General features: G+C 39.9%; 2 protein-coding genes across 8 annotated transcripts in view; one reads left to right on the top strand and one right to left on the bottom strand.

Moving 5' to 3' along the window:
* Nucleotides 1-5345, top strand: part of FMN2 (formin 2) — a 158761-nt gene extending 153416 nt beyond the window's left edge. For all 5 annotated transcript variants that reach the window (XM_068184971.1, XM_068184970.1, XM_068184965.1 and 2 more), the window contains 2 exons: nt 1768-1849; nt 3252-5345. In XM_068184971.1, the coding sequence (XP_068041072.1) occupies nt 1768-1849; nt 3252-3278 (109 nt within the window). In that variant the 3' untranslated portion in view covers nt 3279-5345. The remainder of the gene's footprint in view (nt 1-1767; nt 1850-3251) is intronic.
* A 3011-nt stretch (nt 5346-8356) lies between these two features.
* GREM2 (gremlin 2, DAN family BMP antagonist) overlaps nt 8357-16567 on the bottom strand; it is a 41446-nt gene continuing 33235 nt past the window's right edge. For 2 of the 3 annotated variants that reach the window (XM_068184962.1, XM_068184964.1), the window contains one exon: nt 8357-11206. In XM_068184962.1, the coding sequence (XP_068041063.1) occupies nt 10699-11206 (508 nt within the window). In that variant the 3' untranslated portion in view covers nt 8357-10698. Of the gene's footprint in view, nt 11207-13282; nt 13410-16567 lie in introns of all 3 variants that reach the window. The other variant, XM_068184963.1, reaches the window with a different exon arrangement.

The raw sequence follows: 16567 nt of genomic DNA, 5'->3' as shown, positions 1-16567 counted from the left end.
ATTTGAAGCTATCACTGCGTTTTGGCTGCCACTTTTACTGAATCTACTTAAATACATTTTAAAGGTAAATTACTTGGCCGCTTGACATTTTTGTTCTAGATTATGCTGCAATCTATCTGATTTGCAGTCAGAGAGAAAGCATTACAGCTTGAAAGAATAGGTTTCAAAGCTTTTTTACCCCCTTACCTGTGCACATGAAGGTCTCCTTACACTAACAACATACAAGGCCATCAAATGAAAAGACGACAGCTTTTAGAAGTGCTGGAAAAGAACTGATTAATTAATTTAAATTAATTTTTGAAAGTATAAATTTGAAATTTAAGAACAAGGTGTGTCTGGTGAAGTTGAATAAAGTAGAGATGAATATGAAGCTTTTTTTTTTAGTGTGCTTAGCAGACTCAGCTGGAGTTTTATTTTCAAAATTTTGGCCCTTACCACACACACAGAATTATTCAAAAATAATAGTAAGACAAAGTTGGGTTCTCACTGTGTAGCCTTAGTGAAATAACAGACATACTAGTGGTCTGGAGAGGAACTGCAAGGAACTAGCCAAGCATATATAATTTCTTAATATCATTCAACTGTTGCTTTTTTTTCACTCTTGAATAATGGTGAAAAGTCAGACTAAGTGCTATGTCAAGTCCATATTTTTGGCAAGATCAAGCCAATATAAGATTTACATTTCTGTTTTCTACAATTTTATTTATCAATAAAATTCTCATCTCTCATTTAAAAAGATTAAAGATTGCACATGATTTAATGTTCTCTTATAGAAAGTGTTTATCTAAGTCTGTGCAGCTCAGAGAATCCATAATATAAATCTGTATTATCAGTGTTCCAGCAATCATATGTGTTTACAAGGTTGATATATAAAATGAATGAAAATTGTAAAGAAACATTTTACAGTGTGACATTGAACCCATCAGCTTGAGTCTGGCAGGTTCCCAGTCTGAGTGTAGTCCTCTGCCTTTCACAGGTTGTTTCCTATCTGCATGACAAAAGGACATTTCTCTCACCAAAAATGTGGTGGCATTTCATAAGGTTCTAATTCAGTACTGTTTGCCATGTCAGGAAGCACTAAGAAGTGGACCCTTACTTTTAGAACCTGGTCCTCTCTTTATATCCAAGCAGCTGAACTGCATTCATCCCCAGTGGTCACGTAGCCTTGAGGTTCCTCAGCTTTGGAATTAGAGAGATGTGTGCAGTCACATGCATCACCTTGGTTTAAACATCACGTTCCATGGAAATTTTCAATTTTTTTGTTTTTAAAGGTTGAGAGTAAAGACTGGAAATTTAGGTTAAGCTATTTTGCCATTTAAAATATAAACAACATTGGGTGGAGGGGAACATAGCTTGGTGACAAACTTTGTTTAAACTGTGATTGAAGTACTGAGGGTTGGAATAGATGAAGAAATACTTTAAAGAGTTATAAAAAGGCACTTTCTCAGCAATACGTGCATGAATGCTCTGAAATGTAAGCTACATATCATCCAATATATTTTAAGCCCTCATATATTTGAAACTTCAGCTGCAGTAAGTACTCATTGCTTTTGTAACTAGAATTGATTATGCCTGTCTGTGTAAGTGCTGGGTAAGGCTACAACAGCCCTGAAGTGCAAGAACTATTTTGTGGAGCATGCTAATGAATATATGGAGAATAAAGTTATCCACTTGTGTCCTCAGGCACAACTTGTAAGTTTTATAGTGCATTGTCTTTGTAAATGTTGTTGGTGTACAGGAGTATTTATAGATTTTGTCTCTCTTCAGAGTCAAAGAAGCAGAGGAAGTCTGCAGGCAGAAAAAGGGGAAGTCGCTATACAATATTAGACCGAAACATGACTCTGGAATTGTAAGTAAAATTTGTAGCAATACTTCTGTTTATATCACTTGTTATACCTTTTTCTCTTTGCATTTTATAGGTAGGTTATTCTTTATATATGTTTTTGTTCTGGGTTGTTTTTTTGGTTTTTTTCTTTAATGTTTAACATTTTCCTTAAAGGTGTTAAATTAACAAACTTGAAATCTGCTTATGAATATTACTCCACAAAATAGATGTAGCACAAGCAAGCAAGAGCAGTCTATTATTGCCCCACTGTGCCAATCTGTGTTCTTCCCAGTCTTGGTGTAGGATGCACATAGAAGGCAGAAAGGTAGTTTTGGTCTTCCAGCTTATTCAGTTTGTATTCACTCTCTTTTCTACAGATACAGCGTGAAAGGAAGAATTTTGATAGTTACACTTTTTTCAAGGTGGATCCCTATAACAAATACAGTGTTTTCTGATCCACTGATATAGATTTGTTTGGAATAGAAACACTAGAAAAAAATAATACTGGGCTCTCACCATTCTTTTGAAAGTAAATAAATAACTTCAGTGATAATAGAGGAGTAATTCTGGTCATTCAATAAAACCTCTCCCCTATGATTCCCTAACCATTGTAAGGATCATGACTGATTTTACAGAAAAATTATTCTGGTACCTCATATTTAATTCATAACTGTAGAAACTGGCCATCATTTATGTTTGAAAAGTATTAGAAGATTTTTTTCATGTGTCTGTGTCCCTCTCTGTGTCCTCTGCTCCCCACCACCCCAATACATGACTTCTTTCATGCTTTGTAGTCAGTCATAGTTGCGTAGTCATATTATCTGTCACACATCTTGTAAATGAAGCATGAGGTAATTTACTGTAATCTAACTAACATAATTTGGTACAGGAAGCAATAATATTGCATTTATTGTTTCTTATTTTGAATGTTTAGTAAGAGTTGACTGTAGCTAGTGCCACAAGAAACGTAAATGGAGTGCTAGTTTGGTAAGAAGTTATAAACTACATTTTATCAGTTTTATTTAAAAGCAGATCAACATTTTAGTTCAAAAGAACCATCCAAATTAACATTGTTTTGCATTTCTCCACCTAACATATACTGCTGTATATGAAGACACTGAGAGATTTATTTTAAGAACTATTTCTTTAATTATTCCTGTATCATTCTTTTTTGCACTGAAACAGGGACCTTCAGTCTTAGTGAAAATTTGATGAGTGAAAAGGAAAGTAAACAAAAATATTTCACAAGCACTCTATAGCTGTAGTCTACTTCACTTCTAGCTTCAAAGTTTATTTTTGAAGTCAGTTCTATGTAAATATAATCAAACATTTGCCTATATATTTCTATGCTTTTCATATTTGTGTAAGATGGTTTCGTGTACACTCAAATTTTGTCTTTATTTTTAATATTTATTTTATTTTTCAGAAAGCAAAGATAAGTATGAAAATCTGAGAGAAGAGATTCAAAAGCCATTGATACCTGGTTACCAAAATTCAACATGCCTGTGGGTGGGGAGTGAGAGGGAAGGAAACTACATCATCCTGATCATTTGCTTCCTTGACCTTTTAAAATTTGTGTTTTGTTCTCTAGAGTTTTCCACCAACTGATGTGTTATTGTGCATTCATTCACGAATGTAATCACTTTAATGGAGTGCCCAGAAATAGACTAGGTATGGACTTGAAACACCTTCCCTGTACTCTGTATCTCCTTTGCCACTCAAAAATGGTATTTTGTAAAGTGTACGGTATATTACAAATAGGACAAGTCAGCATGCATAAAAAGTGGTATCTGCATCAGTTCTAAACATGCTGAAAATTGCATTAAGTTGAACTTCATAAGAATGCTACTCGGTACAGCAAAACATTTCCATTCCTACTGGCAACATCAGACACAAATACTTCATGGCACTGCACTTAGTTTAGGGAAAGAAATGTTACTCCTAGTGAACTGTTTGTATCCGTTTCATGTTGGCATTTGTAGTTTGTATTTTGAATTGTTAAGTGCTGTTTATACAGTATAATCAATGCTTTCCCAACTTGTTTGGTTGCCCTCCATGACTAAATATTTGTGGAACAAGATGTTTACTGTAACTATGTTTAAAATCGATAAGGCAGCATACTTTTACTTCATCTTCTGCCAGATAGTGAATGCCAGGTGGTATGGGGGTCAGAAATCCAGCATTTAAAAAAAAAAAAAAAAATCGAAAAAGCAGAAAAATACAGAAAAGCACAGAAGTATGATAGAGAGTATGAGAGATTTGGCTATTATAGTTTGTTAATATATAAAGCAGCTAATACTTTTACATGAACTTTAGAAGACGTAGTATAGTTTTAACTGCTGATCTCTTAAGTCAGACAGGCTTTTGGCCACATGTACATGACTTCCCTTCTGGAATTAGCTTTACAGTTAATTTAAAACTCCTTTAGAGAGCTATTAAAAGATGCACATGGAGACAACATTTATGGAAAACAGTAGCCAATTCTAGTGACAGAACATAGACTATCAACTAATTGACATCAATTTCACACTTAACAGAATTGCAGACATTTCCTCCAGGCTTTCAGTGTCCCTGACTAGGAGGTTAATGATTGAAATATATGACTTAGGGCTTCCATTTTAGACCACACACTTACTTCCTATTTGAAATCCAGAATTTGCTGTATCAGTTGTGGACTGCTCAACTGATAAGAACCCCTTCCTCCAGTCCTTATTTAAGAGCCCTAAACCAATCAGCTTGATTAATAACATTTTTCTTTCAAAGCTAATTTTTCCTGAAAGCAGACCGTGTGTGCAACTCAGTTGGATGCACGTGCTCACAGCTTTGGAGCCTGAAAGACACTGGGGTAAGGCAAATGAGTTCTAACCTTCTGGGTTGCATTATTCCCTGTCTAATCTAGCACATCAAGAGACATTCCAAGCTGTTCAGAGGCTAATATACTCTACAGGGTGTCATAAAAGGAAGTGCAAAATATGACCTCAGGAATCTGTTATTCTTCACATATACCAAGCACTAGAAAAGATGTTTTTTTTCACTGTGTGAAAAGCAAGTCTCCTGTTGCTGATAAGCCTATGTGAAAATCTGTACTAGCAGTAATTTCTGGCAGGGATATAAATTACCAAGAATGGAATTCTAAAATTTTGTGTTGATGGGAGTAACATTACTATTTGGGGAAGAGAAAACAAGAGATTATTTGCTGTTACTACTAACTTATGAAAAAAAAACTTTAAAGAGTAAAGCTATTTTAATGGCACTGATTCAAATCCATATTTGTATTTATGTAAACAGTAGTCTTCTCCTCCTAACTTTGCTCCTAAGTGCAAGGATATAGTAGCATGTTTTCATTTGTAGCCTTCCTGTTCTCTTCAGTACCTACAGTATGTATATTATTATACTAAATGAAATAATAGATCATCTAACAAAGATCACTATGTGCAATACTGTATTTAGTGTTTCTATTCCAATTTTTTTAGAATGTTAATTTATAATAAAATAAAAGGAATAATAATGAAATAACTGCCTTCTCTTACCACTCTCTGGTTATGCTGTAGTGTGTTACAAACTATTTGCTCCCTAAGCACCACATCCCATTCTGGCTTCTGTGATCAAGGAAGAGCTTTTGTGAAGAGAGCAGAGGAAATAAGGCTTCTCTTTGCTTGCCTTTCAGAATAGTAGTGACAGTAATTCCCAGTTATGTGGATACACTACCTTTTCCCCAGGTGGTGGTAGTGAGAACTTCAGTGTTCTTTACCTGAGGAGACTATGTAAAACTCCTCCAGCTTGTGAATGCCTCCCAGTCTTGCATTTGGCTCAGGTTTGTAACCTGGTCCTACTACATTGCTGAGTTAACAGTCTCAGGACATTGCTAGTAGGGCAAAAACATGCATTGAAAAGTATCATCTGCATATTATAGTCCTTTTATATATATACAAGTGTTTTAGCAACCTCCTAAAAGGTCCAGCAACCTCCAAATCTATCACATATATACGTACCCTTTCTACATGATCTGCAGCATGGATGCTAGAATTTATTTCAAGCCTCTCTCTCTCTCTCTAAAGTGTCAAAGATTGACTGCAGCTGATGGAACCATATTATGATCTTAAGACACATGCTGCAACATAGATTTTTCTTTCATTTTACTCAGACCCAGCCTATTTGGTAGAACATTTTTCTCTTTTATATAGCTCCTCTCCAACCTATTTCAAACCTCCATGCAAAGTAGCCCACTATGTGCAGCACCACAGTTGACCGACAGAACATCCAAAGGGGACTCAGAGCACAAGTTACACTTCTGCTCCTTGTTTTTAGCAGCATACTCAACTTTTTACAGAATTCTGGACCAATGGTGTTTTGTTTGTGTGTTTTGGGGTTTTTTTTTTAAGAGGATGAACACCCCACTGGTCCCCTCTCCCCTCATTTGTTGAAAACCCCCTTTTCACTGCAACATCAAGCACTCTACACTGAAGAACTGGCCCTAATTCTACAAGAGTTCTCACAGACAAAATTCTGAGCCTTTGTTGATTGCTAACACCACATATTGCTCACTGTTACTTAAATGCAGCAGCAAAAGAAGGACTTTCATACCTGAGCAGCAGATGTGATGTGCCGGCAAGAACAATTTGGTTTTTTATGAGGAGCTAAGGATTCATGTTGTTTTTCCTGCCAATTAAAGCCTTTCAGAAGCATGGCACTTTGTCATGTCATGACACTGTAGTGGGTTAGCTTTTTTTGTAGCACCTTTAATCATCCCAAAACACTTCCAGAACTTAGTTAAGTATTAACCAACTGTGGCAGTGGGAATAATAATTAGAGGGATCTTCCACAGACTGACTTTTTTTCTTTCCCAATTTTTCAGTGATCAGCTTAAAGAGTTGGAAGCAAATATTAATTCCATTGAGAGAACATATAGCAAGTCATTGCATTCCAAATATTTTGTTGCAGACTCTAGGTTAAAAGGAAAGCCAAATTTGTGACAAATCCACTATACTAATTACTTCAGTTACACAAATTTTAAACTACTATGGACAGAACAAGCAAAAATTGATGAAGTTTTTTCCAAATATAGTGTAAGCAAGCCAGCAAAGGGAGAAAAGAGAAAACCATGCCCCAATACCATTCATGTCTGCCACCCACCAAGAGGATTCTCATTGCAGAACAGGTTCTCTGAGTTATTCTCTTGCTTACAACTGACCCATCTGTTCCTCTGATATTCTTCCAACCTACTTATAAGAGCATCCAGAGGTAAGTCCATTGCCTCAAAAAATGTCTTTCTGAACATAAAGGGTCCCTATTGTGTCAGCACTGTTATCTCATTTATTCCTAGCTGCTGCTGAAATTTACCGTCTTAGAAACTTCACTTGCCACCCACCCCAAATTGGGGCCCTGCCAACATGGCACTCCCATTGTGGTTGAGCTTAACATGCGCTTTTCTACTCCCTTCCCCTGTCCTGTAGCATCTGTACATGTTAAAAAGTAACTGCATCTGTCTCACCTACAGCTTTTCCATTTACTCAGAGAGCTTCGCTTTGTTCTTGGATTGCTTCTACAAGTGGGAGATTTTTGGATCACAGAGTTTGCCTCTGGTACAATGATGGTTCAACAGTTGGGCAGCAGCAGACAGAGAACTAGAGCTGGAGTCTGGGCTGTGCCTCAAGCAGCAGAGGTTCAGGTGGGTGCTGGGCAATCCATGACCTGCAAAGCAGGAGACTGGCCAAGAGATGGGTAGGAATGAGAAAGGAGCATCCAAGGACGTGACTGCTGAGCTCCTTTTGAGCCGAGTGACAGAGGCACTTGGGAGGTGTGAGCAGGGAGCCTGCCCACACCTGGGCAAACGGCCCCTGCAAGCACAGTGCCATAAAGGACATAGCCCTCCCTTGCTAGCTGTGGTCTAGGTTCTTCTGCTTCTTTCAAGACCCATCACAGGCATCTCTTCTGGTCATATGGAGGCTCATCAATCAATGTGACAGCTCCCTTTCCGCACAGAAACTTTCCCTTGAGAAACTGCATTATCTCTGGGTTGGTAAGGGAAAAAACACCACTAACCCCAAAATACTACCCCATGTTTGGACTGCCATATGTTGAACCTGTTCAAGAGCTGATAGCAACAACTAAAGCTCACCTGCATCTTAGGATATAACTTTTTTTTTCCTTATGAGTAGTTTGGTGCCTGTTACATAAGGATCTATATATATTTTAAACAAAAATATTTAGGTCAGTTATTCCTCTTATGGCAAATTATGGCAGTGTTTCAGCCAGTGGTGGAGCTTTGTTCATCAATATACCAAAAAACCCAGAATAAGTGCATGCAAAATCAACGCCAGAATCTAAGAATAATGTATTTTATTTTTCCCTCTTGCCTTCCAGTTACTTCTGAGAGGAGTGGGAACCAAGGGGAGAAGTAGTAAGGTTTACCCAACTTGTCAGGGTGAGACATCATTCACCTATGTTTGGGAGGGTGAAAAGGAAGCTGGAGAATATAATGACTAGAGAGCAGTAACACAAACTGTTGAAGCAAAACACCTGGATGCCATATAACCCTAGAGTAGCTTTATTATTTAATCTATAATTTAATAGTTGACCTATAAAATAATTACATTATACTTAAAGCATTTCTTCATTTTTTGTTTTCATTTATAAAACAAGAATTAAATACAGTTTTAACCAGTACAAGCTCAACTCAGTTTTTTACATAAACACAGCTCCTAGAAGGAGCTTTAAGCTGCAGCATATTCATATTGCAAACTGCTGAAAAACCCAGGCAGGGCATAGCTTAAAGGTAAAGATTCTTGCACATTTCTCTTAAGTGAATTTACTAGGATGCTTTTCTCTCTCTGGTCCAAAATGTCTGACTTTCAGTTGATTCCTTTCAAGTGACGACTGAGATCCCCAGAGTCTTACTAGACTATACTGCCACCTTCCCCATCTGCACACCCACACTCTCAAGACTAGTATGAATTGTGCCCATGCTGGGGCTGGCACAATGCAGCAGCAACAGATCCTAAAGCATTCCCTGTGCAACGAGTCTCCCTGCGTACTTCTGGCACGTTGGAAGGTCACAGCAGAAAAGCGACGTCTGTTCATGTAACAGGGCTGCCAGACCCAACCAACCTCACCCTGCCCATGGCAGTCCCTGTAAACTGCTTGGAGCTCTTGTGGAGATCAGTCCTCAAAGCCTCTTAGGGAGGCATGTATCACATAATGGGGACCTGTGGCTCTGAAGCCCTGGCTGGCGACAGTGCTGAACACATTAATCCCTTGAAGTGGCTGCATGCAAAGAGACTGGTGGGGAGGGGCTCCGGCAGCAGGCTGCAGATGCTGAACTGTGCAACATGCACAGGGAGTCGGCGTGTAATTTTTAATTTGTAAGCTTCAGACAACTCTGTGCGCACTGGCTTTGGTTTGGGGAAAGGGGCTGATTTGAGACAGGATTTTAATGCAGCTGGGACTAATACAAATCAGAACTGTAACAAATGGGATATACAGGACATGTTAAACTCCATCAACTGAATAACAACATAGTATGATTTAAAATGAACTGCAAGTGTTCACCAACACTTACTGTGCAGGTCTCAAAAACTGAGTGGACCACCAATAGTGTAGCAATTACAACTTACTCTCTGCCTGCTCCCACAGCTGTGACCCATTCCAGCAGCACTGATTGAGGCGTTTGTCCTTTAACATATTAACATGGTTTCAAATCATGGGAGAGACACCACTCCCAAAACTTATGTAGCTTTTTAGCTACACTTATGTAGCTTTTGTATTCAGTCCAGCAATGACCAACTTTTTCCTTTGTGTGACAGTGCTTTTATACCTCTGGGGACACATCATTCCCTTAAGCGGTCTCTCCCACTACCCTTCCACCTCCCCTGGTTTGAGCAGGCATAAATATAAGGTCATAAATGGATGTCGTCCTTTTTGGAGTAAGAAACACACACACATATCTAACATACAAAAGCCTACCAAAAGCATAGTAAAACCATGTCCATTTTAAGCCAGGCAGCCAACCTAGCAACTGAGTCTCTTAACATATTTTAATGGCTGGCATACTCTGCCACAAGAAAAATATACATGGCTAGGTCTATAATACTTTAAACAGCTGTTTACTATAGCTAGGTTACAAAATAAACACTGCTGCAGAGGCCATGTGTTCAATATACTCTAACCACAACAGCATCAGAACCCACCCTCAGTCTGCTTTGTGGTCACCGTGGCTGACCCAGTGCCTCACCCTCTTCCCCTTGCTTCTGATCTGCTGTTCAGACAACAAGCCCAGAACCATTTGTCATTGCACAATTGAAGCCGTCTTAAGGAGCGGAGCCTCATCGGAAAGTCTCACTTGCTTTTCACACATTACTCCTCATTACTCTCCCTCATCTGTGTCCCCCAGTCCTGGGCAGCACCCCAGCACTTCCAAGTGAGAGAAGCAAGCTCCAGACCAAAGCACGGGGAAGGCGTTCTCAACTTGTGGAGGGAACTGGAGTGTAGGGCAGAGGGCTTTACTCCACACAGTGGAAACATTTAATGCTGGATTCAGCCAACTGGTCACTTAGATGATCAATCCCAACTTCTGTGAGCCTGCTCCACTCCAGAAGATTCAACTGCCAGATGACATTTAAAATGCAATGAAACTTTATGGTGAAGTGCCTAACACAGCCGGTTAAAAAGCGCTATTCCAGTAGGCAAGTGACAAGGAGCCTTTCCTTGCTGGAGAGATGCCTCCTGAAAGAAAACAAAACACCAAAAAAAAAGAAAAAAAGGAAAAGAAGAAAAGAAGGAACAAACCAACAAAATGGACAGTCTACTCAGTGGGAGAGGAGAGGCAGCAGTAAAGCTGGTGGAGACAACACCAAGCAGCAGCTACGTGCCTGTTCTCACAGTTTGCCTGAGCTGTTCAGATTCACAGACATGCACCGGCACTGCTTGACCTTCTGAATTTTCTTGAGTCGGAACGGTGGGTCCAGCTCGGGGCACTCCAGCTGCACGGTCGAAGAGGTGACCTTGTGTGGCTTACAGAAAGCACAGGACTGGAAGGACTCCTCCTCCTTTTTCACATGCCGTGGAATGTAGAAGGAGTTGCACTGCCCATAGCAGAAGCGGTTGATGATGGTGCGGCTGATGCAGCCCTCCTCGCTGACAGTCTGCCGCAGCGGCTGTGTCTTGCACCAGTCGCTCTTGAGGTACTTCCTCTCAGTGACCACGAGAGCCTCCTGGCTGGAGGCCAACACCTCCTTGTTCAGCTGCTGCCGCCGCTCTGAGTGGTTGCTGCTGCCGCCTTTGTACGGGGAGGGAATGGCACCTGCAGGGCGGTTTTTCCTGGTGTCCGTTACTCGAACCAGTGCTGCCATCAGAAAAACGGACAGGGCAAATTTCCAAACCATCCTGCAAAGGTAACACAAGGCACTGTTAGGAGAAATATATTTTCAAACCACAGAACTGGAATGGAGTTGGTACTTCACACATGCTTTTAGAAGAAGTGGAGATCTTATCATCTTTATAATCCCATCACTTTTCCTAGATTAGCTCTATTCTAGGGTGATTACTTATCAGGAAGAGGCCAGGCCCTTTGGAAAGTCACATTGCTCCCCCTCACCCCTCCAAAAACTCTCCAACTACTTGTTTTTTCCCCACAGGGACTTTGATGCTTTGGTGGCTGAAGTGGTGGTTTATAAAAGCTTCAGCCAGAAATGTTTCCTCTTTCTTTGTGAACTCCTGGGCCAAACAGCTGGTCAAACTCCTGGCCAGCAAAGGCTCAAGAAACTCTTGCCAAGATGGTGAGAGCTGATTTGGGGATGGCAGGGGAGGGGAGAAGGGAATACCAGGTAACACAAAGTGCACTCCCATATCTCTTCAGCCCCTGAGTCCCAGCCCAGCCTCATTCCCCACAGAAGTAGCAGGGGGTGTCAAAAAAACTATTTTTATTGTATTCAATTGCTTCTGAAGTTTCTTAGGGCTCTTAAGGCACTTACAGGCTTGTATTTGTTGTCTTTGAGGCCAGAACCTTGATGGATTTATTTTTGGAGTAAGAGGAAATGCTTAAACACAACTTAGAGAACTTCACAACTGCAAGGCCTCTTGGGCAAATCGTTTAAGAAGGTTTGTAAACATGAGAGGATTCAATATTTATTTTAGATTTTAAGGAATAGGTTAGAGCATAAGCTTGTTGCTAAATTAAAATAGTCAGCCAGATGACAAAAATATTTTTTTCTATGGTTGTCTATTACGTACTCTTGTTCTGTGAAGCATCTCTTACCAACTCTAGTCCAATTCATTTTAGTAATAGGTCTCAATGTGCTTCCAGAACATCAGACTAGGTGTACTAAATTTCCTTATAAAGACACCAGTGAACTGCTTATTTGGCAGTTCATTTCATATCACTCTCTCTGGGAAAAGAGAACAGAGGGTCTCTTCAGTGCCAGAAATGGGTGCACAGAAGCTTCCCAGACTAGACTAGAACACTTCCAAATCTTTCCTTATTCTTACTGAATATTTTTATAGTGTACAGAAGAAAGACTTATCCCTCTCCTCACAGTAAAGCTTCAAACCCTTCCAATGATTTTAATCATTGGAATTATTTTTTTTTTTCCTTTAGAGAGATACCTAGACAAAGAAACTACCATCACACTGGTAATTATATCTAACACTATAGACACTTCAGATGTTGCATAGGTACTCTCACCTGGAAAACATGTCACTTTCCAAACAATGACACCAAAAGATCAAAAATGTGTTTGCAGTAAAGGTGCAAAAGAAGACAAGAACAGCAGTAACAAATGCTTCTCACCTAATAAAGCAGCCCTAACAGGTTTAACTTCTGTGAAGATAAAGAAAAGGAACTACTCTAGCAGACAGATGACATTGCTTAAGGTTATTTTCTAAGTCTACAAGATCTCAATGTCAGACTTGGACTAAGTTTCTAAGGGGAGAAGCCTGAAGTGCTGAAGGAAACAAAAGTGCCCATCGTATAGCAGTAAACAGAGGATATTCTGATGCAGAGTTAAATTTCACCCAAGTGTATGCTTGAAAAAGAACCACCTTTAAATGGAAACCAGTATTTCTAAACCACAAAAAAGTTCATTTATCTGCAACAATTCCATCTCCCCACTGAACACCCACTGTAGCCATGGGTACTTTAAATCAGTGGCCTATTTTCACACTGCTTAGCATTCAGCATGCAAGTCCAGAAGTTTTGTCCAAGGTCTTTAAACGAAGCAAGACTAGATTTGGCTTTACAGGCAGGTATTGTCGCCAAGTCCACTGGATGTCAACCCACACAGCCAGGCCAAAACCTAATCAGGTAATTAGTTTCAGTTGAATATAGTGTTCCATGCTTCCCTTCAAATTGTTCTCATGTTATTCTGCACTGATGGCTGCATTTCAGTAGTAGATAACACAACTGATTCCCAGTGCTTTGTGTTTTATATAGAAAGGGGAGGAAAAGAAACCAGATTTACAAACCTTTGTCTTCTAGAATAAGACAGAGGTGAACTCTCCACAAGATGCCTTATGCCACATTTCTTAGGCATACTCTTCTATTCTTTTGAAACACAAGGGATACTGCCTCTCCAGTCTCATTTCTCTGATCCTGGCATAGAAGAGGACAGCAAAGGTCAGAAGGAGAGACACAACCTTCCCCCCACCCCAACCCCAGCCCCATCCCCTTTCTTGGGATGATCTTTAAGGTTTTTTCCAACTTTTCATGACTCTACAACTCTATGAAACCCTGTATTACTATGCCTGTCCTTTCTCTTCATAAAATGCAACTTTAAAGGACGTGTTTCCTTTTTGTGCCAAGAGTAGTGGTCAAGCAGAAATCCTATGTAGGAATTCAGGAAAGCTGACAGAGAACTAACAACAAAGTCTACAATATAGAGAAATACTATAGCAGTATTCTAATTGCTTAAATGGTTTTATGTAGGCATGGAGAGCCATTCAATAGAGTAAGCAGGATTTATTCAGTAAGTCTGTGTTTATAACTAATAAAGCATTATTAATCAAAGCCACTATTGTACAGTTATAAACCAAACCCTGCAATACGTGCAAGTACTTCTACAGACAGGTCGGAACACACCAACTACTTCTGTCATTGATCCTTATCAAACTTGAACCTAAAATTATTTACATAATGGAGTAATAATCTATTCTACACTAGCAGGTCAAATGTGCATTCTGTCAGATCGTGGAATTTCTAATCACAGCGTTACCCCTTACTAGCCTGCAAATCACCCCTTTCTAAGCCCTGGCATACAAATCCCCTATTCAAGCAAGTAAGGGTGCAAACAAGGTCACACGGTGCCAGCAACTTGCCAAGGGCTACACATATATTTTCAGTGCTCACATGCAAAGAGAAGAGAAACTTCAGGACTTCCAGAGAAAGACAACATTTTGGCAAGCTCAATTTGAACCCAAAGCAGGACGGTGAATGCTGTCTGTCTGCAGACAGAGCGGGATGAGAAGAAACACAAAACGTATTGGAGAAGAATCTGGCTTTTGGCAAGGACAGGGCTGTTCTGCCCTACTTAGATGGAACAGAATGAAACAGCATGTGGCTGAGACCATGCAAGTGAGAACTGCCTCAAGAGACCAACGCCCCTGCAACGTGCACCAGTGCCAGCCTGGGACCCCCCTTCCTGCTTCACTGGGGGTCCCCATAGCAGACCATAGTGGCACATCCCTTGTGACAGTTTTCAACTTCTTCAAGCATTGTTGCCAGCTGCTGCCAGTTCCCCCCACACCTTTTTTCCAGTGCATGAGCTGAGAATAACTTCACCTTAGACAAGACACCCAACAAGGTCTGGCTGCATTTACATATCACGTGGCAAGTATTTTCTCCCTGAGATAAGGAAATCAGCATCAAGCAGGAGTTCATAAACTCATCAAACCCAACATGCTGGAGCTGGGCTATCAGGCCCAGGAGTGTAAAAATCCTTGGCCACAGAAGCAAGAATATCAAAACCCTGCTCTGTCATTCAGAGGTCAGGTCACTGCTAGGAGGGGAAGATCCAGGATCACTGTGTATGCCCCTAGCTTTATTTCTTCTTTGTATCCAATTACTGCGTCATGAAGTACCTACCAATGCAGGCTCCCTTTTTCATACCGACCTCCTGGCTCTATAACTCATGCATTCTTGAAAGTAATCCAGCTTCAGAGCAGGACAGGCAGTAATGTAACCCTCAAAATAGCTTATAGTTTTGTGCTTAAGGAAGTTCTCTCTGAATTGGAGCACTAGATTTGCTTCCAAAATTCAAGGTCATAGTTTTTGGAGAAGTCTCCCTGAGAAGAAGTGGGTGCTATGGTCTGAAAGGCAGAGCAGGAGGTAACACCAGTTCCCATCTGTGCTGAGTGACCACTCTGATGTTTCCTCTAGTTTTCGAAGTCATGACAAGTTTCTCAGCTCATGATGCAGATTCTGACTGGGAATTCCTGTTTTGAAGATCAGTCTATTTCAAGGTTGCAAGTGGACAGAAAGAGAGAGAGATGTAACTGAAAGATCACTGTGATATTTCATGGTAGCTGCTCAGGAAATCAGGAGGTGTGAGACCCATTTGTTTGCTTTAGCACCTACTTTGTAGCACCTACAAAGCACTCAGAATTATCAGCATTCCTGGAAACATCCAACTCTCTGATATAGGTATGATACAATCATCTCTTCACCAGGCCTTTCTGGAGGGAATTCAGAAATAAAAGTAACAGGCAATTTAAAACAAAACAAACATATCAACAACAACAACCAAAGAAACCCCCACCAACCAAAAAGAAACCAACCCACAACCAAAAAATCCAAACCCGCAAAACTTGTCTGGAATTTAAGACTCTACCTATTCAGTTTAATCACAGTATGGATTCAGGAAGAAGACTTAATACTAAAAAGCTAGCATACACCCATCAGAAGTACAATCTCAAGTACTGTAAAAGCCAGTGTCTGGGAAGATGATAAATTCAGAGATTTTTTGCTTTTTGAAAAATTTGAATATAATTAACAGCTGAAGAGCTTGCCTTGGACAAATATTCCTCTGTAACTACTAGCAAAAGGCAGGCATTACAGACGAGATTAAATCAGGTCCCATTATGTAGTACAGTACATAGATGGCCACATCTGACCACCTGTATCACTTGCCTCCAATTTCCACCCTGCAAACATCAGAGACATGAGAGCTGTCCTTAAAGATCACTTGAGCATGGCTGAATGCAGGAAGCCCTGTTACCAACATTATTTTTCTAGTCCCCCCTTACTTTCATATTAGACCTAGTCAGAAAAAGAATCTGTATAAACCAGTCATATGTATAATAATGTAAGAACACGATGTACATGGTTAGTTCTCACATTTAAGATGGGAGACAAGAAGTGTTCCTTGAAGACAAGCCAGGCAATAGCTTTTCAAAGAACTAAAACTTGGCTTTAGCAACAGATGTGGATAGCCAGGAAATATCAAATTATCTACCAGGAAGCCAAAAATGCTATTTATTTAATTTATTAAAAGTTAGGCATGATTCTAATGGTACAATGTTCTCATAAAGACTTCAATAAAGACTAATCAGGCATCTTTGTGCAAGGGAGGTATTTGATGCTAACTTTTTTATTTTAACTATCCTTTGGAAACTATTTTTCCCATGTCACAACAGCATTAGCAATAACTGAATACTGTACTATATCTCCTCTAGCAGACATGGGCGTCTTAGTAAGTCATTCCATCATTAATAGATTCCCATTACTAAATTGCCAAGAGTGAGGCCAGCTACAAC

Source organism: Anomalospiza imberbis, chromosome 3, assembly GCF_031753505.1.
Source record: "Anomalospiza imberbis isolate Cuckoo-Finch-1a 21T00152 chromosome 3, ASM3175350v1, whole genome shotgun sequence".
NCBI classification, from domain to species: domain Eukaryota; kingdom Metazoa; phylum Chordata; class Aves; order Passeriformes; family Viduidae; genus Anomalospiza; species Anomalospiza imberbis.
The sequence above is the reverse complement of the archived record's forward strand: the minus strand, read 5'-3'. Positions and strand labels throughout refer to the sequence as shown.